The sequence below is a fragment of the Somniosus microcephalus genome, chromosome 6 (assembly GCF_052327205.1).
Source record: "Somniosus microcephalus isolate GS21.2 chromosome 6, FLI_Smic_1.0, whole genome shotgun sequence".
Taxonomy (NCBI): Eukaryota; Metazoa; Chordata; class Chondrichthyes; order Squaliformes; family Somniosidae; genus Somniosus; species Somniosus microcephalus.
This window is the reverse complement of record NC_140992.1, coordinates 141091587-141118738: the sequence shown is the minus strand read 5'-3', so window position 1 is coordinate 141118738 and position 27152 is coordinate 141091587. Positions and strand designations below refer to the sequence as shown.

The 27152-nt window shown below is 45.4% G+C and overlaps 1 protein-coding gene across 3 annotated transcripts in view; it reads right to left on the bottom strand.

The window, feature by feature from the left end:
* ryk (receptor like tyrosine kinase) overlaps positions 1-27152 on the bottom strand; it is a 436205-nt gene that overhangs the window by 195746 nt on the left and 213307 nt on the right. For all 3 annotated transcript variants that reach the window (XM_085990858.1, XM_085990859.1, XM_085990860.1), the window contains 3 exons: positions 8168-8236; positions 1947-2091; positions 490-590 (listed from right to left, as the gene is read on the bottom strand). In XM_085990858.1, coding sequence (XP_085846984.1) covers positions 490-590; positions 1947-2091; positions 8168-8236 — 315 coding nt within the window. The remainder of the gene's footprint in view (positions 1-489; positions 591-1946; positions 2092-8167; positions 8237-27152) is intronic.

Sequence of the window (27152 nt, the reverse complement as noted above, 5' to 3'; positions counted from 1 at the left end):
AAGCTTGCTAGCAAACTTTAGCACCATTACTCTGCCTCACCCAGAGACAACCTCATTTTTCTTCTCATTTCAAAAGCTGAATATTTACAAAAACATTTAATCTCTAAACAGGAAGAATTATACTTCAAAAAAATAATGGACACAGTCTTTAACTACAGTGAAACTAGCACAAAAAAATACTTCAAATCCTGTTCAGTTTTGAAACAGGCACATCAGCAAAATTATGCAATACAGTCAAGATCAGAGATGGAAAAGCAGAGCGCAACACCTGGGTAATCCAGGGTAGGCGTGCTTAGGGAAGGCTTTACCTTGTACTATTTAACTACATCCAAGAACATGAATTTGTTTTATTAATAGGAGAACAGAGTACAGTAACAAGCTTTTACTTCAAAATAGGATTGATATTTAACTCTGGACAATCAGCCTGACCCACAATTGTAAAGGAAGCAAATGAACACAGTCTCATTATCCAAAGGAAGAAAGTCTTACTAGTGACAGGCGTTGCATTGTTGGGTGTGTCTGCTCTCAAATACTGTGTGGTCTGCGTGGAGGGCTGCGACAGGCCCTGAGAGCTTCCACTCTCACTCATACTGACAAAACAAAAAACAAAGCTCATTACTACACAGAAGCAATTCAACATATACTTTATTTCAATTTGCATTTTTATTACCTCATTCATGTCTTGAACAGGCAACATTAAAATGCCAAACAATAATTAAGTAATTTGCTCAAATAAATCCAACTAACCTTCCCCTCTTACAAATATGGGTTTTAGATAGAACAATTCATCACTTCCATACAAATATTAAAAGCACGACTGGCCAAGTATACCGCATAGGAAGCCAGTGGTTTATTATTCCGTGGTTGGGTGGCTCCAGATCAGCTATCAGACCAGTCCCAAGTGCCAACTTCCACTAGTGAATAGACTCATTCCAGGATGCACACTAGGCCTCCCAGTTTTATACATCACAGAGCAGCTAAGCAGAGAAGCAAAAAACCTGAAATGGCAAGCCTCCATGAGGTGGCTTTAGGGTAATATTTTCCAACACTTAACAGGTATACTTCTTTTTTCAGATAGAGAGGAGAAATGGGGTTGGAGTCAATGAGGTACTGCAAATGTACTTTGAACAGAAAGCACTCTCTCTAGACTTTCCTTCCTCTAAGTCTAAGAGACAAAGTTTAAGAGATAAGAAAATAAGGGATCTTACAAATCTTCCCTCTGTACGAGTGTGTTTTGGTAAATTGCTTACCAATACTTACAAATGTCAACTTGGGGTAGAGTAGAAAGGACTTTTTTTTTTAAATTTTATTTAAGGCCATGATTTATGTTGCAAATGTCTAGGCATATTTTTAAGCCTTGGAAGTGTGCATCAAGTACACTGGCCTTACTTGGCAATATACACAATAACACTTGCTTCTTTCCTGTTTCTTATTACAAGAAACGGAGAGAGGAGCTTTTAAATTAGAATGACGATGTACCAAATAAAATAATAAGTGTTACATTCTTCAACTAGATTGTCAGCAAACTTTGCAGCTCACTGATTGTGGCAGAACATCTGGTTAACATGGGTCTAACCATGACCAGGAAAAGTAGCAACCTTTTCCTCTGGAATCAGAATTATCACCAGTTATTTCTGCTGCTGAAGGTATCAATAGAACCCAGATTTTTAGGTAGGTCACAGCACCTCCCCTCAGTTAGCCTACACTGCACTGAAGTCACAACTAACGAGCAACAGAAAATAAAGCAATATAAAGAAATGAGAAGCATACTTAAACACTGCTGCATAGAATACCATATCCACTAACTACAACATAAAATACTACATCGCTAATGAGATTTGTCTAATAAATTAAATCCAGTTTGTATTAAAAAAAATGAAAGGTTCAGTATAATCCATGCCATTTGAAATCATATTTTCCATGAGGTTAATCTGAAAGCCACTCACCTATCGTCAAGTTCCACTCTTTTCATGCTGTGCAGGTGCAGAACAGCCAATATTATTGCCACCAAGAATATGACTGCACAACAAACTCCAACGCTGATGTAGAACACACGGGTGGAGGTAGTGGGTGCTGTGTGTACAGCATCAACTGTGAGGAAATCGAGCATACAGATGGAAATTAAACTGTCTGCTGCCATTTATATCAAGAGAGTGCCAACATGGATTTGTAAAGGGTAGGTCATGTCTGACAAACCTAATTGAATTTTTCAAGGAAGTAATTAAAGTAGTAGACGGGAATGACTACGGATGTAATATGTAATATTTCCAAGTTTGCTGATGACATGAAACTAGGTGGGATTGTGAGTTGTGAAGAGGATGCAAAGAGGCTTCAAGGCGATTTAGACAAGTTGAGTGAGTGGGCAAATACATGGCAGATGCAGTATAACGTGGATAAATGTGAAATTATCCACTTCGGCAGGAAACAGAAAGGCAGAGTATTATTTAAATGGTGATAGATTGGGAAATGTTGATATACAAAGGGACCTGGGTGTCCTTGTATACCAGTCACTGAAAGCAAACGTGCAGGTGCAGCAAGCAGTTAGGAAGGCAAATGGTATGTTGGCCTTCATTGCAAGAGGATTTGAGTACAGGAGCAAGGATGTCTTACTACAGTTATACAGGACCTTGGTGAGATCACACCTGGAATACTGTGTGCAGTTTTGGTCTCCTTACCTAAGGATATACTTGCCATAGAGGGAGTGCAGCGAAGGTTCACCAGACTGATTCCTGGGATGGCAGGACTGTCGTATGAGGAGAGATTGGGTCGACTAGGCCTGTATTCACTGGAGTTTAGAAGATTGAGAGAGGATCTCATTGAAACATATAAAATTCTGACAGGGCTAGACAGACTGGATGCAGGGAGGATGTTTCCCCTGGCTGAGGGGGGAGGGGGGAGGGGGTTCTAGAACGAGGGGTCACAGTCTCAGGATACAGGGTAGCACATTTAGGACTGAGATGAGGAGAAATTTCTTCACTCAGAGGGTAGTGAACCTGTGGAATTCTCTACCACAGAACGCTGTGGAGGCCAAGTCACTGAATATATTTCAGGAGGAGATAGATTTCTAGACACAAAAGGCATCAAGGGGTATGGGGAGAGAGGGGGAATATGGTATTGAGATAGAGGATCAGCCATAATCATATTGAATGGCGGAGCAGGCTCAAAGGGCCGAATGGCCTACTCCTGCTCTTATTTTTCTATGTTTCTATGGACTTCCAGAAAGCATTCGATAAGGTTCCACATAAGAAACTGTTAGCTAAAATTAAAGCTCAAGCAATTGAAGGCAAATTATTGACCTAATTAGGAGATTGGTTAGGTGGTAGAAGACAGAGAGTACGGATAATGGGTAGGTATTAGAAGGAAGTGGCTAGTGGTGTCCCACAAAGACCTGTGTTGAGGCTGCAAGTATTTTCTATATTTATTAATGACTTAAATAACGCAAGAGAGACCCATATATCCAAGTTTGCCTATGTCACAAAGATTGGTGGCACAGTAAGTAGTGTAGCCAGGAGCATAAAATTACAAGAGACATTGATAGATTAAGTGAGTGGGCAAAACTGTGGCAGATGGATTTCAACCCAGGTAAGTGTGAAGTCATCCATTCTGGACCAAAAAATAGATCCCAGTATTTGTTAAATGATGAAAAGCTAGGAGCAGTGGAGGTCCAAAGAGATTTAGGGTTCCATGTAAACAGATCACTAAAATGTAGTAGTCAGGTACAAAAAGTAATCAAAAAGATTAATACTGTAGAATGTTAGCCTTTCTAACTAGAGGGCGAGAATATAAAGGGAAGTTCTGCTACAGCAATACAAAGCCCTGGTTAGAATACATCTGAAGTACTGTGTACAGTTCTGGGCAACACACCTTAAAAAGGATATATTGACCTTGGATGGTGTGCAGTGCAGATTCACCAGAATGTTACCAGGGCTCCAAGGGTTAGATTATGAGGAGAGATTACATAAACTAAGCTCGTAGTCCCTGGAATATAGGTCAAGGGGTGATCTGATTGAGGTTTTTAGGATTTTGAAAGGAATTGATATGGTAGAGAGATAGCAACTTATTTCCGCTGGTGGGGGAGTCTAGGACAAGACGACATAACCTTAAAATCAGAACTAGGCCATTCAGGAAAGAGGTTAGGAAACACTTCTTTACACAAAGGGTGGTAGAAGTGTGGAACTCTCTTCTACAAAAAGCAGTATATGCTAGCTCAATTAATAATTTAAAATCTAAGATAGATTGATTTTTGCTAGCCATGGGTATTAAGGGATGTGGAGCCAAGGCGAGTGGATGGAGTTAGGATACAGATCAGCCATTATCTCACTGAATGACGCAACAGGAACGAGAGGCTGAATGCCTCCTCCTGTTCCTATGTTGCTTAATTCTTGAGATAAAGGGCTGTAATAGACCAGGTTGACGACTTGCATTACATTACATTTCAATTGTTCAGTTATAAAACAAATTTTCATGTGACTGATATAAAAAAAACAAGAAATCCCATCATTAAAACCTATTTTAAAGCAGATAAGAACTATGATTAAGAGCCTTTTGTGTTATCTGTGATTTTGTGTGAAAAATTAGTAAAGGTATCGTCAAAAATTACTAGCTTGGAGGAGCCCAACAATAAATGGAAGCTGAATTAACTTACATAGTTGAAAGGACAAGATCAACAATGGGCCCTCAAATAATGCCCATTACTTAAGTACACTCCAACTGTCATTATTAATAACCCCTACAAGCCAGTTCCAGCTGATTTCATTAACTAAACCATCGGTTTCTGACAGCATAATCTTGCATCCTAACAATAATAGTGAATAAATCAGACAAATACTTATTAGCTTAAACTACATGGTATCCCGTAACATTTCAGGATTCAGGCAGGTGTCGTTTTTGGGCCTGAATCCATTAGCCGAAGAATGACAGCAAGGCGGCTGGATGTTGCAGCACATACCACTCAGGGTTAGGTAGCCTGGAAGAAGCTAGTCTGTGGTGAATCTAAGAAGCTGGGATGACTGAGAGCATGGTGTGCAGCCATGTGCAAAGGGTAGGAGGGAGGAGGTTGAGGTTCCTAGGGCAGAGTGAGAGTAAGTCAGGACCTGACTAAACAGGAGAAAAAAAAGGAAATAACACTAAAATTGTTTACAATACAGTAGATAGTAGGCTTGTTAGCAAAATTGAAGCCCATGGAATAAAAAGGGGCAGTAGCAGCAGGGATACAAAATTGGCTAAGGGATAGAAAACAGTTGTGGTGAATGGCTGTTTTTCGGACTGGAAGGAGGTATACAGTGGTGTTCCCCAGGGTTCAATACTAAGACCACTACTGTTTTGTTATACTTTAATGACTGGGAACTGGGGGTACAGGGCACAATTTTGAAATGTGCAGATGACACAAAACTTGGAAGTGTAGTAAACACTGAGGAAGACAGTAATAGACTTCACGAGGACATAGACAGGCTGGTGGAATGGGCGGACAGATGGCAGATGAAATTCAACACAGAAAAGTGTGAGCTGATACATTTTGGTACGAAGAATGAGGAGAGATAATACAAGATAAATGTTCCAATTTTAAAGAGGGTGCAAGAACAGAGAGACCTGGGGGTGTTTGTGAACAAATCTTTGAAGGTGACAGGACAGGTTAACAAAGTAGTTAATAAAGCATATGGGATCCTGGGCTTTATAAATAGAGGCAGAGAACAAAAGCCAGGAAGTTATGCTAAACCTATAAAACACTAGTTCGGCCCCAGCTGAAGTATTGTGTCCAATTCTGGGCACCACATTTTACGAAGGATGTGATGGCTTTGGAGCGGGTACAGAAGAGATTTACCAGAATGGTTCCAGGGATGAGGGATTACAACTGCTTGGATCGACAGAAACAGCTGGGGTTGTTCTCCTTAGAGCAGAGAAGGCTAAGAGGAGATTTGATAGAGGTGCTTAAAATCATGAAGGGTTTAGATAGAGTAAAGAAAGAGAAACTGGTTCTAATGGTTGAAGAGACACTAACCAGAGGGCAGATTAAAGGTGACTGACATAAGAACCAGAGGTGACATGAGGAAAAAAAAATTTACACAATGGGTGATTAGGATTTGGAATGCACTGCCTGATAGGGTGGTGGATACAGATTCAATAGTAGCTTTCCAAAGGTAATTAGATAAATATTTGAGAGAGAATAAAATTGCAGAGATATGGGGAAAGAGCGGGGGAGTGGGACTAACTGGATTGCTCTTCGGAAGAGTCGGCGCAAACTCGATGGGCCGAATGGCCTCCTTCAGTGCTGTACCATTCCATGATAGAAGACCAACAATTAAAGTAGAAAATAAAAAAATGTCTGTCTTATGTATTCTTGCTGGTATGCAATTGGTCCGTGGCATCATGTGGTTAACATGGATCAATGTTGGAGCCTGATCGGAGCAGCATTCCAGGATTAGCATAGACCAATCAGGAATGGCAACACTGAAACACCAAATCCTTTGCATAGATCATTTTTAAAATGCCACCTTCTATCATGGAATAGTACAGCACTGAAGGAGGCCATTCGACCCATCGAGTCTGCGCCGACTCTTCCGAAGAGCAATCCAGTTAGTCCCACTCCCCTGCATCTTTTAGGGAGGGAGTCCTTCACAACATGCATTCACCAGGGTAAAATGGCAGTGGTACAATTATAACTGTAAAATATGTTTACAATACAGTAAATAAGTCTTTTGTTTTGGACACTGTTCTATTCCTCTTTGCTTTTAAGTCTCTTGTTGCGAAAGTAAAGATTAAATATATGTGGCCTAAATATCAACTGAGTTTCTATTACTATAGCAAAATACTGCGGATGCTGGAAATCTGAAACAACAACAGAAAATGCTGGAAATACCTTTCACCCCACCAGCCTCCACATTCAACGTATCATCCTCCGCCATTTCCGCCACCTCCAACGTGATCCCACCACCAAACACATCTTCCCCACACCTCCCCTTTCAGCATTCCGAAGGGACCGCTCCCTCCGCAACACCCTGGGCCACTCCTCAATCACCACTAACAGTCCTTCTCCTTCGCCTGGCACCTTCCCGTGCAAGCGCAGGAGATGCAACACATGCCCTTTTACTTCCTCCCTTCCCACTGTCCAGGGCCCCAAACACCCCTTCCAGGTGAAACAGCGATTTACTTGTACTTCTTGCAATTTAATATACTGTATTCGCTGCTCACGATGCGGTCTCCTCTACATTGGGAAGACCAAACGCAGATTGGGCGACCGCTTTGCGGAACACCTCCGTTCAGTCCATAAGGGTGACCCTGAGCTTCCGGTCACCTGTCACTTTAATTCACCGCTTCACTCCCACTCTGATCTCTCTGTCCTCGGCCTATTACATTGTTCCAATGAAGCTCAACGTAAGCTCGAGGAACAGCACCTCATCTTTCGATTAGGCACTTTACAGCCTTCCGGACTCAACATCGAGTTCAACAATTTCAGATAATAATCCCTGCCCCCATTTTTCATGCTGCATGATTTTTGCCATTCCCATTTGCAACATTTTATCTTTTCTGCCTCTTACAAAAGTACAGGATGTTCTTTCTATTTCTTCCTCTCCTCCTAACCGCCCCCCCCCCCCCCCCCATCTCTGCACCTGCTTAATATCTGTTACATCTCCAGCTTTTTCCAGTTCTGATGAAGGGTCCCAGACCTGAAACATTAACTCTGTTTCTCTCTCCACGGATGCTGCCTGGCCTACTGAGTATTTCCAGGAGTTTCTATTACTGTTCAGACATGGACTTTTTCTACTGCTAATTTGAAAAGGCAGGCCTGATCCCTGCACAGTAGGAAGCCGACCCTCCATAGGACACCAATTTAGGTAAGTAATTGATGTAGCTTTTAATGTTAATAATTCAGGCCTCCATGTTCAGAATATCTTTCATAACTAAAACAATTTTGTCTGTTTCCCCATCTCATAAAAGACCGATTCTGTGAAATTGGAGGTGGCATATTTACAGCAGGCCTACTTCTCTTAAATCAACAATGTGAAGCATTTCCTTCAAATAGCATTCAAGTGATTTGTAGAGTGGGCAGAGTACAGGAAGAAAATTTGTAATTTTCAATTGTATTTTAGTTGTAGGGAAATGTGTACTAGTCAGTTTGTGTCCCAATATTTCCGACAGCAGCTAACCCTGCCCCAAAGTCATTACTTACATGCAGTTCTTCCATCTTTGCTGCTGTTTTTGCCTGGGTAAATGGGAGTTTTCTCTTCCTGTTCCGGTTCTAGAGAGATTTAAACAAAATCTGTCATTTTTGACTTTTTAAAATATGAGCAGTTATTTGTGCTAATGTACCTATATTGTGCCTCCAGAATGAGATATGAAGCACGTTTTGTTGGTTGCAATTTGTAGTTGTCCTGCAATATCTGAAAGTCTCCAAGTATATGTGCTGTTAAAGTTACTGAACTGATAAGTACATGTTGAAGTACACACTGCTGAAATACCACATCTAAACAAACTACACCTGGAAAGAAATTTCTTTTACAATTTGGCAACAATGCTTTTTTTTAAATAAGAAAAACGAGCAGGTAGAACCACAGAACTTTATAGCCATTCAGCCCAACAAGTCTCTGCTGGCGTTTTACTAACATAATCTAAACCTAGACGAAGGGTCACTGACCTGAAACATTAACTCTGTTTCACTCTCCACAATGTTGCCTGACCTGCTGAGGGTTTCCAGCATTTTCTGTTGTTATTTCTGATTTCCAGTATTTTGCTTTGTATAATCTAAACCTAATTCTACTGCCCCACGACCATGTATCTATCTCTGCTTTAAATATTTATCCAGTGTTCCCATAAAACGAATGATCACTGCCTCAACCACTCCATGGCAAAGAATCCCATGCTCCGAGAACCCTCTGCATAAAGAAACTTCTCCTAACCTCTCTTCTCGCTCTCCAAGTGATAATTTTAAATTCATCACCCACAGCACGAACTCCTCAAACACAGGCACCATCAGAACTCTTCATAATTTTAAACGTTCTATTAAACCTTCTCTTATGTTTCTCTGCTCCAGTGAAAATACCCCAGTATCTCAAGTATCTCATCATAGCTATAGTTTTCTATCCCTGGCATCATCCTGGTGAATCCATACTGTACGATAGTCCTGTCTTCTTCTTCTTAGACAGTCCCTCGGGACCGAGGATGACTTGCTTCCACATAAAAAATTAGTTCTCACGTGACTGATGAGTCCAATGTGGGACCTACAGTCTCTGTCACAGATTGGGCAGACGGTGGTTGAAGGGGCGGGTGGGTGGGGTGCTTGGGTTGACGTGTGCTCCTTGCGCTGTTTGCACTTGGCTTGCGCTTGCTCCCGGCGAAGCGGGTCAAGGTGTTTGGCACCTTCTCGGATGCTTCTCCTCCACTTTGTGTGGTCTTGGGCCAGGGATTCCCAGGTGTCAGTGGGGATCTTGCACTTTTTCAAGGAGGCTTTGAGGGTATCCTTGAAGCGTTTCCTCTGCCCACCTGGGGCTCTCTTGCTGTGTCGGAGCTCCGAGTAGAGCGCTTGTTTTGGGAGTCTCGTATCGGGCATGCGGGCAATGAGACCCGTCCATCGGAGCTGATTGAGCGTGGTCAAAGCTTCGATAGTCCTGTACTTCAATTGTGGCATAACCACTGCCTTTTTTTAAATTTATCATTACCTTCTTTGCTCTTGTACACTCTGTCCCTAGTTATAATCTTGCTACGTAACCAGGCCTATGTAACTTGAATTTCCGTGTGCATTTTGGCTGTGGCTCCGGAACTGGGCCCATCACTTCTATTTCCACTTTTTGCTCCATCCATCCTAGGTCTCTCTCTCCGGTCATCATGCCTCCTTTCATTTCTCCCCTCTTGGGTACTCAGCCTTCCCAAATCCCTACCCCCACCCATCAGCACTCCTTGACCTTCCTACTCTGCTATAACCGCCCCAAGCTTGAGTCCATCTTAGCTAAGCCTACAGATTCCCTATGTGCCTCTCTTGGCATCCTCCGAAGGGCCTATTGAGGCACTCATCGCTGCCTCTTTACGAGCAGAAACCCCAACTGCCCCATTCTACTCTCTCGTCTACCTTACCGCTCAGCGCACCCGCTGGGGGCTAATCTTTCCTACCTCCTTCCTGTCCCATTCACCTCTCCCAATGCTGACCCTGTGGACTATGCCAGCGGATCAGCTATCACCGTCCCTCTCCGCATCTCCCTCCAGAATGTCCGTTCACTTGTGAATAAGGCCCTTGCCATCCATCAGTTTATTGTGGATGATTGCATCGATATCATGGCCTTGACGGAAACTTGGCTGAGAGGTGATGACACTTTCCCTCTAAATGAAGCCTCCCTGCCTGGCTATACCTTCCACCACTTGCCCCGCCCAAACCACCAGTGTGACTCTCATCACCAAATCACACCTTGGTCCATCACCCTACTCCTCTGGCACCTTCTCTTCCTTTGAGCATCTCACCTTGTTCCACCCCTTTCGCCTCTCATTTAAAATCCTCGTTCTCTACCGCCCAACCAAGTACTATGCCAAATTTCTCAGATATCTTCACTGCTTTCCTCTCAGCTTCTGCACCAAGCGACTTCTCATCCCTGGTGATTTCATCCTCCATCTCAACTCATCATGCTTTCTCTCGTCCGAGTTCACTACCCTCCTTTCTTCCCTTAAATCACTACCTTCATATAAACTCCGCTAGCCATATTCATGGCCACCCCCTTGACTTTGCCATCTCATGTGGCCTCGCTACTCCTATTGTGTCAATCACAGGTAAGGTCATCTATGATCATTTCCTTGTATCAAAAGCAAAATACTGCGAATGCTGGAAATACTCAGCAGGTCATGCAGCATCTATGGAGAGAGAAACAGCGTTAACATTTCAGGTCGATGACCTTTTGTCAGAACTGAAAAAAGTTAGACATACAACAGATTTTAAGCAATTGCAGAGGCAGGGCAAAGGGGGGGGGGAGGAAAGAACAAAAGGGAAGGTCTGTGTGGAAGGCAAGAGTTAAAAGATAAAAGGGATGATTGTGCGAGGCAAACGGAGATGGTAATAGGACAAATGAAGGAACAAAAGATGGGTCTAGAAGAGGTGTAAATGGGTACAGCAAAACCATCAACAGCTGCCACCTGAAAAAATGATGGCAGAGGTTATGATCTGAAATTGTTGAACTCCTTCCAGGTGAACGATTTACTTATACTTCTTTCAATTTAGTACACTGTATTCGCTGCTCATGATGCGGTCTTCTCTACACTGAGGAGACCAAATGCAGATTGGGTGACCGCTTTGCAAGGAACAGCACCTCTTCTTTCCATTAGGCCCTTTACAGCCTTCCGGATTCAACACAGAGTTCAACTATTTCAGATCAGAACCTCTGCCTCCATTTTTTCAGATGGCAGCTGTTGATTCTGTTATCCCATTTACACCTCTTCTAAATCCATCTTTTGTTCCTTCATTTGTCTCATTACCATTTCCTTTTGCCTCTCCTGCCTTCCACTCAATCACAGATCTTTCCTTTTGTTCTTTTTTCCCCACCCCTTTCCCTGCCTCTGCACTTGCTAAAAACCTGTTAAAGAAAACTGTGTGCTATCCGGCACCGATGGGACCGAGCTGCTGCCGTTCCCTCAAAACTGCCGTACACTCCAGAGCTAATGTTGAAACATACGGAGATGAAAGTACAAACCCTGTTGCTTAGCAACAGCCTCTAAACAGTCGGCAAGCGTCTCTGTAGCGTCTCTAGCTGAAGCTGTTGCTTAGCTACAGACGTTGCAGAGCTTGACTGTTCAAAAAAAGCAAAGAAAAGAAACGAAAAGAATAAAAAACGGCTCCTGATTTTTGCCAGTGGCTCGAGCTTGCCGGACGATTCGCCTCCAGATAACACAAAGTTTCCTGTATATCTCTAACTATTTTCAGTTCTGACAATAGGTCAAATTTCCTTGCATCCCTCCGACCCCTCCCAACTCCACTTTCTTCCATGTCCGCCCCTGGAAATAAAGCCTCCCCCAATTCACTTACAACTGCACTTTCAAATTCCCAACTGTTGAGCCTTTGTCCCGTCATTCACAAGGATATTTCTGTAGCTACTTATCTGCTCAATCACACCCTTACCTCCACTTTTGATGCCCTAGACCCCATTAAAACCATTACTCTCCCTTACCCTAGTCATACCCCTTGGTACGACCCTCATCTCCACTCCCTTAAGTCCCAGGGCGCAGGCTTGAACAGATATGGCGGACAAATGGTTGAGTCATTAATTGCCAGATCTGGCTGGACCATATAAAGCACTATCGGGTCCTGCTCTCCTCTGTCAAAACTGCTCACTATTCCAGGATCATTCTGGAATGCAAAGATAACCCCCCGGCTTCTTTTCTCCACTACAAACCGTCTTCTTAAACCCCTCACCCCTGCCTCCTCCACCCTCACCTTCCAACAAGTGCGAGGAGCTCATGGATTTCTTTGTCACCAAGATTGAGACCATCCGTTCAGCTGCCTCTGCCACTTCCCTCCCTTCCCCATTCCAACCGAGCCAAACTTCCTCTAAGGCTCCCCCTGTCATAGCCCTGAACTTGCATCTTTCTCTAGTTTCTCTCCCATCTCCCCTCATGCCCTCTCCGAGCTCATCTTGTCCATGAGACCCACCTCCTGCTCCCTCAACCCTATTCCCACCATACTGCTGACTACCCATGTTAGCTGATATGGTTAACAGTTCTCTCTCCTCAGATATTGTACCCCTCCCCTTCAAACCTGCTGATATACCTATCAATTCGTCCAATGAAAAGCGACGAGTTAAGAAAGTAACTATAGGTTTTTATTGACTAAATAAGAGAGCCCACCCTCGTGGGTGATCGGATCCAAGAAGGGGGAATACCAGCCAGTCGACCACCTTTATACCTGGGCAGGTAGGTGGAGCCATGGGCGGAGTCGGCAGTGGTCAGCCCAGGTATAGCAGCGTGACAAGAGGCGACCTCGTACAGTGATACAACAATGTGAACAGTGATAACTATAGGGAAACGATCTAACAGTTATAACTATAGTGTAACGATAGTGAACGGTAAAAGTGGTTTACCACATTCACCCCTTGTTTAGATTTGAGTCCGGCGGGGTGAAGTGTACTACCAGTTCTGGTATGTCAGTCTGTCCGGAGGCCTCGTAAGCCTGTCTGATCGTCGCAGCGGCGGTGTTGCGTTCTCCGGTGTTAATGCTGGCGTCTGCGAGGTAGGCGAAGGCTCTTGGGGTTCCGGCGTACCGTCTACCTGGGCTGGAATTGGGGGGGTGGTGGGGGGGGGGGGGGCAGCGGTGGTGTCTCCGGAGTGCCCGAGGGTGCGAGGTCTCGTAAGGAGACTGTGTCCTCCCGCCCGTCTGGGTATGCCACGTAGGCGTACTGGGGGTTGGCGTGCAGGAGGTTCACCCTCTCGACCAGGGGGTCCGTTTTATGGGCCCTCACGTGCTTTTGCAGCAAGACAGGCCCCAGAGAGGTCAGCCAGGTTGGTAGCGTGGTTCCCGTAGTCGACTTCCTGGGGAAAACAAACATTCGTTCATGGGGGGTGGCGTTAATGGCAGTGCAAAGTAGTGACCGGGTGGAATGCAGCGCCGCCGGGAGGACCTCCTGCTAGCGAGAGGTTGGAAAGCCCTTAGACTTTAAGGCTAAGAGGACGGCCTTCCATACCGTCGCGTTCTCTCTTTCCACCTGGCCGTTCCCTCGGGGGTTGTAGCTGGTGGTCCTGCTAGTGGCGATGCCTCTCGCTAGTAGGAACTGACGGAGTTCCTCGCTCATGAAGGAGGCGCCCCGGTCACTATGTATATAGTTTGGGAACCCGAACAAGGCAAAGAGGTCGTTCAGGCATTTAACGACCGTGGTGCTGGTCATGTCTGGGCAGGGGAAGGCAAAGGGGAAACGGGAGTACTCATCAACAATGTTGAGGAAGTACACATTACGGTCAGAGGACGGGAGGGGCCCCTTAAAATCGATGCTCAAGCGCTCGAAGGGGCGGGTGGCCTTGATCAGGCTTGCTCTGTCCGGCCTAAAGAAGTGCGGTTTGCACTCGGCACAGGTCTGGCAGTTCCTGGTCATGGTCCTGACCTCCTCGATGGAGTAGGTCAGGTTGCGGGCCTTAATGAAGTGGTAAAGCCTGGTGACCCCGGGGTGGCAGAGGTCGTTGTGGAGGGTCTGTAGTCTATCAATTTGCGCGTTGGCGCATGTAATTCGCGATAGAGCGTCAGGGGGTTCGTTCAGCTTACCAGGCCGGTACAAGATATCATAATCGTTGGTGGATAGCTCGATTCTCCACCTCAAGATCTTGTCGTTCTTGATTTTACCCCTCAGCTTGTTATTAAACATAAAAGCGACCGAACGCTGGTCGGTGAGGAGGGTAAATCGCTTGCCTGCGAGGTAATGCCTCCAGCGGCGTACCGCCTCCACAATCGCCTGGGCCTCCTTCTCGACCGAAGAGTGTCGGATCTCGGGGCCCTGTAGGGTCCTTGAGAAGAAGGCCACCGGTCTCCCCTCCTGGTTGAGGGTAGCGGCTAGGATGAAGTCGGATGCATCGCTCTCCACTTGGAAAGGGATGGACTCATCCACTGCGTGCATGGTGGCCTTGGCAATGTCTCCCTTGATGAGGGAGAAGGCCGCGCGCGCTTCTTCCGTAAGGGGGAAGGAGGTGGACTTCATGAGGGGTCTGGCTTTGTCCGCATAATTCGGCACCCATTGGGCATAGTAGGCGAAGAGCCCCAGGGTTCTCTTCAGCGCCTTTGGACAGTGGGGAAGGGGTAGCTCCATAAGGGGACGCATTCTTTCGGGATCGGGGCCGATGATTCCGTTCTCTACTACGCAGCCGAGGATGGCAAGGCACGAGGTGTTAAACACACATTTCTCCTTATTGTAGGTGAGGTTCAGCCGTTGGGCCGTACGGAGGAATCTTTCCAGATTAGCGTCATGTTCTTGCCGGTCGCGGCCGCAGATGGTGACGTTATCTAGATAGGGGAACGTGGCTTGCAGCCCGTTCTGGTCAACCATCCGGTCCATCTCCCTTTGGAAGACCGAAACCCCATTGGTGACGCCGAAGGGGACCCTAAGGAAGTGGTAGAGGCGGCCATTCGCCTCGAAGGCGGTATACTGGCGGTCCTCGGGGCGGATAGGGAGTTGGTGGTAGGCCGACTTAAGGTCGATGGTAGAGAATACCCGGTATTGAGCAATCTGATTGACCATATCAGATATGCGGGGAAGGGGGTATGCGTCCAGCTGGGTGTACCGGTTTATGGTTTGGCTGTAGTCGATGACCAGGCGGTTTTTATTGCCGGTCTTAACGACTACAACCTGGGCACGCCAGGGGCTGCTGCTCCCCTCGATGATGCCCTCCTTCAGGAGACGCTGCACCTCAGAGCTAATGAAAGCTCTGTCCCCGGCGCTGTACCGCCTGCTCTTGGTAGCGACGGGTTTGCAGTCGGGGGTGAGGTTAGCGAACAGGGAAGGTGGCGGGACCTTGAGGGTGGATAGGCCGCAGGTGTTACGCGGTGGGCGATTTAAAGGCTGCTGGTTGTCGACTGTGAGCGTGGGGAGGGGTCCACCGTATGCTAGAGTGACGCTTTGGAAGTGGGATTGAAAATCCAGCCCTAGTAGGACGGCAGCGCATAGCTGGGGCAGGACGAGGAGTTTAAAGTTTTTATACTCCGTGCCCTTAACCGACAGGGTCACAACACAGTAGCCGCTGATGTCTGTGGCGTGGGACCTCGATGCCATCGAGATCCGGTTGCGCGTTGGCTGGACAGTGAGGGAGTAGTGGCTCACCGTGTCTGGATGTATGAAGCTCTCCGTGCTTCCGCTGTCGAACAGGCAGGTCGTGGCGTGGCCGTCTACTTTGATGTCCATCATTGACTTGGACAGCTGATGCGGGTGAGCTTGGTCTAGCGTGACGGAGGCTAGTGTGTGGCTGAGCGGGTCGCTGTAGTCTGTAGGTGAAGCGGTCGTCAGGTCTGGAGGTAAGGTGGCGGTCGAGCGTGGTGGGTAAAATGGAGGCGCCCACGAGGTGGGGCAAAATGGCGGAGAAGATGGCTGCCCCCACAACCCACATGAGGCACTGCTGGCGTCGGTTGCCTGGATCAAAGATGGCCGCCCCCATTGCTCATCTGTGGCCTTGATAAAAGATGGCCGCCCCCACAGTTCGCATGAGGCACTGCTGGCCTCTGCTGCTCTCCCTCTGCAGGCCTTCGCGAAGTGGCCTTTCTTCAGGCAGCTGGAGCACGTCGCGTTTTTGGCTGGGCAGCGCGACCTCGGGTGTTTCGCCTGCCCACAGAAGCAGCCGGCGGCCCGGTCGCGGGGCTCCGATGTCGCAGCCGGTACCGGGGGTGGCGGTCCCGATCGGGTCCGGGACGCCGACGCTGAGGTAGGTCCCGGGGGCGGCGCTACGAGGGGTATTGCGGTCGGGGTCGGGCCCGAGTCCCAGAGTCGCGAACTGTACCTGGAATACACCTCGAGGTCCCGCTGGGTCACTTCTAGGGAGTAGGCCAAGGCTGCAGCTGTGTTCAGGTCGAGGCCCTTTGATTCCAGCAGTCTCTGCCGTGAGTAGTCGGACCGAAGGCCTTTCACGAAGGCATCGCGGATGTTATCTTCAGTGTTTTCTGCAGCCGATACTGCTTTAAAGTCACAGTCCCTGCCGAGTGTTCGTAGCGCCCGTAAAAATTCAGCTACAGACTCTCCTGGCTGTTGCGGGCGGGATCTTAGGAGGTGTCTGGCATACATGGAATTTACCGGGCTCCGGTACTGCTGTTTCAGTAGGTTGATAGCGGCCTCGTAAGTAGTAATGTCCTGGATGAGTGCGTATACTTTAGGGCTCGCTTGGGCGGTCAGAACTCTTAGTTTGGATCTCTGAGGGACGCCGGATTCTTCCAGGTAGGATTCGAAGCAGCACAGCCAGTGTTTGAAGTCGAGGGCTGCGTTTGTTGCTTGTGGGTTTAGATCCAGGTACGGTGGTTTGAGGGCTCGCAGCCAAGCCAGCTGCTGTGGCTGTTGTAGCTGGGCGTCTGGCTGGTCGTTTGGCTGCTCCGTTGACTGGTTGTTTGGCTGCTCAAGTGACAACATTTTAAAATTTAGTCAATAAAATTGATATACCTATCAATTCGTCCAATGAAAAGCGACGAGTTAAGAAAGTAACTATAGGTTTTTATTGACTAAATAACAGAGCCCACCCTCGTGGGTGATCGGATCCAAGAAGGAGGAATACCAGCCAGTCGACCACCTTTATACCTGGGCAGGTAGGTGGAGCCATGGGCGGAGTCGGCAGTGGTCAGCCCAGGTATAGCAGCGTGACAAGAGGCGACCTCGTACAGTGATACAACAATGTGAACAGTGATAACTATAGGGAAACGATCTAACAGTGATAACTATAGTGTAACGATAGTGAACGGTAAAAGTGGTTTACCACACCTGCAGTCATCACTCCTCTCCTCAAAAAAAACCTTGACCCCCTCCGTCCTTCCTTGCAAACGACTGCCCCATCTACAACCTCCCTTTCTACTCCAAAGTCCTTGAACGTGCTGTCCCCTCCCAAATCCATGTCTACCTTTACTGCAACTCCACGTTTCAATCCCTCCAATCAGGTTTCTGCCCCTGCCACAGCATTGAAACAGCCCTCATCAAAGTCACAAATGACATCCTATGTGACTGTATCTCTCCTCGTCCATCTCGACCTATCTGCAGCCTTTGACACGGTTGGCCACACCATCCCCCTCCAATGCTTCTCCTCTGCTGTCCAGCTGGGGTGAGACTGTACTCGCCTGGTTCCATTCTTATCTATCTAGTCGTAGCCAGAGAATCACCTGCAATGGCTTCTCTTCCTGCTCCCGCACCTTTACCCCAAGGATCTATCCTTGGTCTACTCCTATTTCTCATTTAAATGCTGCCCCTTGGCGACATCATCCGAAAACACGACGTCAGGTTCCACATGTCAGAATCTGAGTCATAACAGCACAGAATGAGGCCATTTGGCCCATCGAGTCCGTATGCTGGCGACACCCAGCTCGACTTCGCTACCAGCTCTCTCAACCCCTCGACTGTCTCTAAATTGTTAGACTGCTTGTCTGACATCCTGTACTGGATGAGCAGCAATTTCCTCCAACTAAATATTGGGAAGTCCGAAGTGAGGAAATCTACATGATACAAGGGGTTAATTTCAAGTGCTTGCTGGGTAAAAGTTTTCAGACTTGACACTGGGCAAGTGTCGATGTGTAACTAGAGCTATTGCACGTACTTAGATTACAGCCAAGAACAGATGTCTGCCCACTTAATGAGAATGTAGAAGTGAAACAATGGGTTCCGGTTTTGAAGTAACCAGTGACCTGACAACTCGTGACCGTAAGCAAACCTACCCTCCCAATACATGATTAAGATTAAAGAGGACCTCCGGTTACACGATTCATGCCCTGTTATAGATTAACGGTTGACTTATGTGTCCAGGATCCTTCTGTCAATACGTCATAAGACCTGATGATTAATCTAATATGTATCCTGATAGAGGAACAAAGGAATGTCAATCAAACTTGTTTGTTACACTGTATAAATATGGAACGCTTATGCTGTATCATTGGAATAGTAGCCTCACCCCTTGAGTAGAGGTGCTGATTCCCCTTGCAAGAAAAAGAAATAAAAGGCCTGTCCGTCTGACGAATCCAGTGTGTACCTTGACAAGGTACAGACTTAGCGAACATAGCCTAGCGATCGAAAAAGGCAGACACAGGCAGACCAGGCTGCCAAGAGAGGACAGGATATGCTCTCACTGCAGTCAGGGAGTGGTGGAGACAGAGATGCACTTCCTCACAGCTTGTGGAAAATATCAGGGCATCAGGGAGAATTTCTACCAAAAATTCTCACAAATATGCCCTGATTTCAGAAATCTGAATGACAACCAAAAACTCCCATTCCTACTGGGAGAGGAGAGAAGCTGTATAACACTGGCGGCGCACTATGTTACAGCTTGCCATGAACAGAGGGACAACCAGTAAACTAAGAAAAAAATATATATAAACAATGCGAATGTATATTTATACACTCAGGGATATACCTGTTTATACACTGTATGAATAGAACTGCGTTTATGTGCTAAACCATAGATGTATTTTGATGCTTTGGCAACATAAGATGTAACTTATCATGCCAATAAAGCGATTTAAATTGTAAATTGTAATTGTATTGAGTCATTACCCAGAGCTAAGAAGGCACTTCTACAATTTGGAGGTTCCACCGAGATGGCTTGCTGTACCAATTGGTGAGTTAACAGACGCCGAGTACGTTGCTCAGTTAGGAAAAATCCCATCGGCCGAAGGTGGTGTTTTGCCACATTTTTGGGACTTTCCCTGCCAGAAGCATAGCTGCGCATAGTCTGTTTATTCCATTGGACAGTACTGCCATCGGGTAATTGACTCACAAGGTTCGGAGGTTAAACTGCCGTTGTGACTGCTTCCCTTTCAGAAACGGAACAGAGGACCAGCCATGAGGCGCTGACGCCCCGCGAACAGGATCGTGCAGAAAAGGACTGTATAAAGGTACCAGAGAGAGAAGGTTAAGTCAGGAATTTGATTAACTAAGGAGCTAGCGATTTATTGGAAATTGAACTAGCAAGGTTCCAGCTTGCTGAGACAGAAGGTTAAGTCAGGAATTTGATTAACTAAGGAGCTAGCGATTTACTGGAAATTGAACTAGCAAGGTTCCAGCTTGAAGTTAGTTGGGACAAATTGAAGGCCCTTTTTGCCAAAGATTTGGCTAAAGGGAGTAGGATAGAGGGAGAGCGAGTGGGTGAAGTTAGCTGGGACAAATTGAAGGCCCTTTTTGCTAAAGATTTGGCTAAAGGGAATAGGGTAAAAAGAGAGAAGAGTGGGCGGTTGTCTGAAACACAGTGTCAATGTTTAATGTTTATGAGAGTGAGTATTTAACTACTTGTTATTATCAATCAACTTTGCAGCTTTGTCCAGTAAGGCTGCATAGGTTGGGGATTTAGTAACACTATTGGTTGTTGTTTAACAAGTGTATTGTTTATTGTTTATTGTTATATGTATTAATGTTTAGTCATGTCTGATCTGTAGAGGCGTCCCACGCAGATCATAGAGTGTTACGGAATTGTTGTATGTTTTAACTAAAATATTTAAACCGAAATAAAAAAGCTGCAGAAGGGGTTGGAAAAGACCCAAGCCGGGGAAGTGAGTCCCGCGGCGGAATGTATTGTTGAGAAAATAGTGATGTCTTTTACATGATCCACTAAGCTATTGTGGATTCAGTATTTTCCCCAGTTAGAAATACCTTCCACGAGGGTTGAGAACCCTCGAGTTTTAAAGCATAAGGATATGTCTTAATGTGTTGTAAATATTTTTAAAAAAAACCTTGTTGCAGTCAGTTGACTAAATTCAGTCGGGAAGTGCCGAGTTTCAGTCGCCTAGCCTCAGGCCGGTTATTAAGAGGGCAAATGCCCCACGTGAAGGCCGGGACCATAAAGTAGGCGCCGAAACTCTAAAGGCACTCGGAGTGACAAATGGTCAAGGACTTTGTGACACTGATTTGAAGTAAAGACCAAGAAGATTGGATGTGACTGTAATTTTGATACGTATGTATAGTTTATTAATCTGATCTGTAGGGGCATACAACGCAGATCACGGATTGTCACGGGAGTTTAGATTGTTTTAAGTGAACCATTTAAGCTGCTACAATGGGTGCTAGCACCAGTAAGCCACCCGAGAAAGGCACGCCAGCAGCCTTTATGTTAAAGAACTGTGGTCAATCATCCATTGATCACCCACTAAATTGGTCCAAATGGACTGTAAATAAGACTAGACCCTTTCCCTCAGATGGTTCATTTAACATAGAAAGAATTACTTGTCTCGAGGAATGTTTAACGGACAAGAGAGAAATAGAGAACAGCCAGATAAAAAGACTGCCTCTATGTTTGTTGAGTCAGAAAAAAAAAAGATTACCCCGAAGAAATACCTTTCTCCTCTATTATGGTAGGATAACAAGGTAACTATAGAAGGATGAATAGAGGGGAATGTAGAGGAAGACGCGGTAGAGTAAGAGGGTATGGACGATCTGGTAATTGTTATAATTGCGGACAACCCGGACATTGGGCAAACCAATGCCCTGCGAAAAATCGTCAGAACCAAACCTCCAATAATGGACCTCCGTTAGAGAATAAAGGTCCTAATTTCACTGTCCATAACCCTTTTTCGGACCAGTCAGGAGGTTACCCTACAAACGGACAGGGATTTAGGAGAAATAGAGATCAGAATTACTGACTGACACCAGCAGCCCCAGGCGCCACAGACCACCAAATGCCCGTTGTTTCTTTAAATTCACGCAGCGAACCTGAAATTAAAATGCAAATAGCTGGGAGACCTATGTCATTTTAGTAGATACAGGAGCAACCTTTTCGGTGTTAGGGAAAGGATATTCTGAAGGAATGCCTATTAATGGGAAAAAGACCCCGATAGCTGGATTGGCTGGAATACTACAATGCTTGAATCAATCGACTCCCCTCACAGTAAAAGTAGAAGAATTTGAGGAAGAACACTCCTTTCTGTTATCAGGAGATGTCTCTATGAATTTATGTGGAAGAGACTTGCTGTGCAAAATGAATGCTACAATCATTTGCTCCCCATCAGGAGTAACGGTAGAAATCCAAGTAGATAAGGCATATGTGTACCCAGTAACAGAAATAAAACACCCTGTTCTTTACGCATGGGAAATTGCCGACCCAAGTTTGAGTCCCAAACTTGTCAGTCTGTTAGGAGCGTGGGGATTCGTTACAAGCTCCATAAAACAATACCAGGAATCCCTGAAACTAGGGAAATGGCATTCAAAATTGCACTGCACGGCCTGCTATGACAAAACAGGACAAGATTATCAGCCGTTTTTAAATTTAAAATACCTCCTAACTATTAGACTGCACAGCCCTATAAAGTTATAATTAATCCAGCTGCATCATTACCCAAAAGGTCACAGTATCCATTGTCAAAGAAAGCAGAAAAAGGAATTGAGCCAGTGATGGAATCATTGTTAAAACAGGGAGTTAACGCCGGATAGAATAAAGGTCGTTTGCAACATATCGTTGCCAAAAACTAAAAGAGAAATGAAGCATTTTCTAGGAATGACTGGCTATTGTAGACAATGGATGTTGAACTATTCAGAAATAACCAGACATGAGCATGACAAATTTGGAAAATTCGCGGTTACCTGACTTCCTCGGGAACCCAGATTAAAAATGCACAAGAAGTGCAAAATCTTTTACTAGCTATTCAGAGACGTAAACAGATTGCAATTATTAAGTGCCAAGCGCACACGGGGCATTTGGACAAGGTTGCGCTTGGAAACGCTGCTGCAGATAGCGCTGCTAAGTCAGTAGCTATATCAAGTACTGAACGACAAGTTTCAGCCTTCCCTGTTAGGGAAAAGCCAGAGATACCGCAGCCCCCGTCCTTAGATGATGTGCTGACCCATCAAGATAGGGCCAGTTCTGATGAAGTAAAGGAATGGGTTGATAATCATTGTTTTAAAAAAACACTGACGGCTTATGGGTTCATCATGACGGCCGCATGGTGGCACCCAAATCATTACTATCACCAATTGCCCGATGTGTTCATAAATTCACCCATGCGGGCAAAGGGGGGATGGCGGACTATATCCTCAAGACCTGGTATGCACCAGGAATCTCAAAGTTGGCAAAACAAATATGTGAAAATTGTACTATCTGCCAGACCATGAATGCAGGGAAAATAAAGAAGGTACAGCCCGCATCCCACCCAAACCCCATGGGCCCTTTTGTACACTTGCAAATGGATTTTATTGAACTACCTGTGTGTATGAGCTTTAAATATGTATTAGTTATTGTTGATATGTTTTCAAGATGGATTGAAGCGTTTCCTTGTAGAGAGTGACGCCACTACTGTTGCTAAATGTTTATTGAAGGACATTGTACCTCGCTTTGGGATACCAGCAAAACTGTCAAGTGACAATGGGTCCCATTTTACGGGAACATTGATTAAGGAACTATGCAAAGCCTTACAGATTAACCAGCACCTCCATTGCAGTTATCATCCACAGTCGGCTGGACTAGTGGAAAGATATAACGGGATGCTGAAAAACAAGCCTGCAAAACTGTGTAGAGAAACTGGACTTAAATGGGTTGATTTTTTACCCATAGCTTTAATGACAATGCAGTCTGCTACCAACAGAACTACAGGATTGTCGCCTCACGAGATCGTCATGGGAAGACCACAAAGATTGCCCTTTTCGGCACCTTTAACAGCTAAACAAATGGACATTCATAAAATGGAGGAAGATATGTTGAGTTATTGCATTGCACTAACCAAATGCATTTCTAGTTTCCATCAACAGGTGAAGGAAGCCCAGGTCGATCCCGCTGAAGGAAAGTGCCATACTTTCGAGCCAGGAGATAACGTCTACATAAAAATCTTCAAGTGAAAGAATGGCCTTCAACCCAGATTTGAGGGACCCTTCCAAGTACTCCTGACCACAAACACCGCTGTAAAAGTAAAGGAGCGACCAACATGGATACATGCGTCCCATTGTAAGAAGGCATCAGTTGAAGACGATACACTGCCAAGATGAACTGGATTTGGACTCTAATAAGACTGTTCCCTTTGTTAACGATAATTGAAACTGCCATATTGATTTACCCAGATCCCCTGAAGGGCAAACCATGCATAGAAGAATGTGTACTTTTAAACAGTGATTTCTTTTATATTATATGCTATAACGAGACTATGAAGGTTCAGCTTCAGGATCACACTATGCAGGTACCCCCGTATCAACCCCCGAGTCTTAGGATTAGGCAGGATAAGGTAGTAGAAGATAGATGGAGTAAGTGCAAATGTAACTACACTTTGACTAAAACTACTACTAAACCACCGGGCGCAGTCGAATGGCCCTATTGGGGACGGTGGAACCTGTCCACAGTACAAAATTTGACTAATAAAAAAATCTGGAAAGGAGAACAAGGAATAGGAATGATGCACCAGATATGGAACAAATTTGAAGCCTATAATAACACCTATTTCATCTGTGGGCATAGAGCATACCCTTGGTTACCACAAAATTGGACTGGGTCATGTTATTTGGGATATGTAGTGCCCTATATACATCATATTTCATCTTTGGATAGCCACCCTGGGACACGAGCAAAACGAGCCATTACAGAAACTGAAAGGTTCTTTGCTATAGCATTTCCCTGGTATGGAACAGGGAAGTTAGCAAGAGAATCTATAAACATGGCAGCAGTGTTGGAACAAATAGCCAATGATACTGCTGATGCTCTTAGTGATGTAAACGCAGAAATGGTGGCTTTGCGCACTGTTGCTTTACAAAACCGCATGGCTCTGGACTATTTGTTGGCAAAAGAAGGGGGCACATGTGCAATCATAAAAACCGAATGTTGCACCTATATTCCAGATAGCTCAGAAAATATCACCAACCTGGTAAACCACATAAAGGAGGCTGTAGAGAAACTACGTCAACCTGAACCATGGTCCATGTGGGATTGGATTTCAGGATGGGGAGGAGCACTAGGAAAGCAAATTTTGGAAGCCTTAATCGCAATTGTGATGATAATAATTTTAATTAGTTTATTGATTGGTTGTTTAAAATTGTGTACAAAAGTCCTTTCCTTATTAACGTCAACTCCTCCAGTACCAATGATGTCTGAATATGAGGATATTAAGGGTGAGACCTTTGATGCAGAGTTTCTTAAACTTAGCGAAATGGATTGTCCATAGAAAGGACAAAAGGGGGGAATGAGGAAATCTACATGATACAAGGGGTTAATTTCAAGTGCTTGCTGGGTAAAAGTTTTCAGACTTGACACTGGGCAAGTGTCGATGTGTAACTAGAGCTATTGCACGTACTTAGATTACAGCCAAGAACAGATGTCTGCCCACTTAATGAGAATGTAGAAGTGAAACAATGGGTTCCGGTTTTGAAGTAACCAGTGACCTGACAACTCGTGACCGTAAGCAAACCTACCCTCCCAATACATGATTAAGATTAAAGAGGACCTCCGGTTACACGATTCATGCCCTGTTATAGATTAACGGTTGACTTATGTGTCCAGGATCCTTCTGTCAATACGTCATAAGACCTGATGATTAATCTAATATGTATCCTGATAGAGGAACAAAGGAATGTCAATCAAACTTGTTTGTTACACTGTATAAATATGGAACGCTTACGCTGTATCATTGGAATAGTAGCCTCACCCCTTGAGTAGAGGTGCTGATTCCCCTTGCAAGAAAAAGAAATAAAAGGCCTGTCCGTCTGATGAATCCAAGTGTGTATTGAGTCATTACCCAGAGCTAAGAAGTAAGGCACTTCTACAGAAGCCACCGTCTTCAGTCCCGCCACAAACTCCGTCCCTTAGCCACCGACTCCATCCCTCTCCCTGGCAACTGCCTGGAGTCTCAACCAGGTTGTTCGCTACCTTAGTGTCGTATTTAACCCAGATATGAGCTTCCGACCACATATGCACGCCATCACCAAGACCACCTACCTCCACTACCGTAATAGCATCAAACTCCGCCCCTGCCTCAACTCGTCTGCTGCTGAAACTCTCATTCATGCCTTTGTTACCTTTAGATTTGACATTTCCAAAGCTCTCCTGGTCGGCCTCCCATTTTCCATAAACTTGAGCTCATCCAAAAACTCTGCTGCCCATATCCTAACCTGCACCAAGTCCTGTTCATCCATTACCCCTGTGCTCGCTGGCCTACATTGGCTCCTGGTCCGGCAATGCCTCAATTTAAAAATTCTCATCCTGGTTTCCAAATCCATTTATGAGCTCGCCCTCCCCATCTCTGTCACCTCCTCCAGCCCGACAATCCTGCATGGTCTCTGCTCTCCTCAAATTTTAGCCTCTTGCACATCCTCGAATGTAATTGCTCCACCATTGGCGACCATGCTTTCAGCTGCCTAGGCCCTAAACTCTGGAGTTCCCTCCCTAAACCTCTCTGCCTCTCTACCCATCTCTCCTCCTTTAAGATGCTCCTTAATAGCTCTTTGACCAAGCTTTTAGGTCATCAGTCCCAATATCTCTATGTGGCTCAGTGTCAAATTTTGTTTGATAACACTTCTGTGAAACGCCTTGGGATGTTTTACTATGTTACAGGACAAGTTGGCCATAGTAGATTGGGAGACTACACTAAAAGCTTTGAAGGTGGACATACAATGGGTAACATTCAAGGAAATAATACATAATTTGCAAAAAAACATATATTCCTCTAGGGCATCAAAACCCAAAAGAAAAAGTGATCCAACCATGGCTAACAAAAGAAATTAAAGCTAGTATTAAGTCAAAGGAGGAAGCTTATAAAGTTGCCAGAAACGGTGGCATAGTGGTTAGCACTGTTGCCTCACAGCGCCAGGGACCCGGGTTCAAATCCGGCCTCGGGCAACTGTCTGTGTGGAGTTTGCACATTCTCCCCGTGTTTGCGTGGGTTTACTCCGGGTGCTCCGGTTTCCTCCCACAGTCCAAAGATGTGCAGGTTAGGTTGATTGGCTATGATAAATTGACCCTTAGTGTTAGGGGGATTAAATACATGGGGTTATGGGGATAGGGTGGGATATGTGTTGGTGTAGGGGTTACGGGGATCGGGTGGGATATGTGTCAGTGCAGGCTCGATGGGCCGAAATGGCCTCTATCTGCACTGTGGGGTTTCTGTGATTTCTGTGAAAAAGCGGTTAGCCTGAGGATTGGGCTCTTTTTAGAAATCAGCAAAGGGGGACCAAGAAATTGATTAAGAAAGGGAAAATGGAATATGAGCACAAACTAGCGAAAAATATAAAAACGGATTGTAAAAGCTTCTAAAGGCATGTGAAAAGGAAAAGACTGGCGAAGGTAAATGTAGGTCCTTTACAGTCAGAGACGGGAGAATTTATAATGGGGAATGAGGAAATGGCAGAGAAATTAAATAAATACAGGTTGAAGCCCAGTAATCCGACACCCGATGGTCCGGCACCTTCAGGGGTCCGGCACGAATTGAAACCGGCGGTCTTTAGTTTGCGGAGCAGCTGCTCGGTGGCGCCACCGTTTCCCGCGATATAAACAAACATTGTTTACATGTGCGATCGTCACTCCCAGTGGTCTGTGCTTATTTCTGGCTATTATTTACCCTTCAATATGGCACCTAA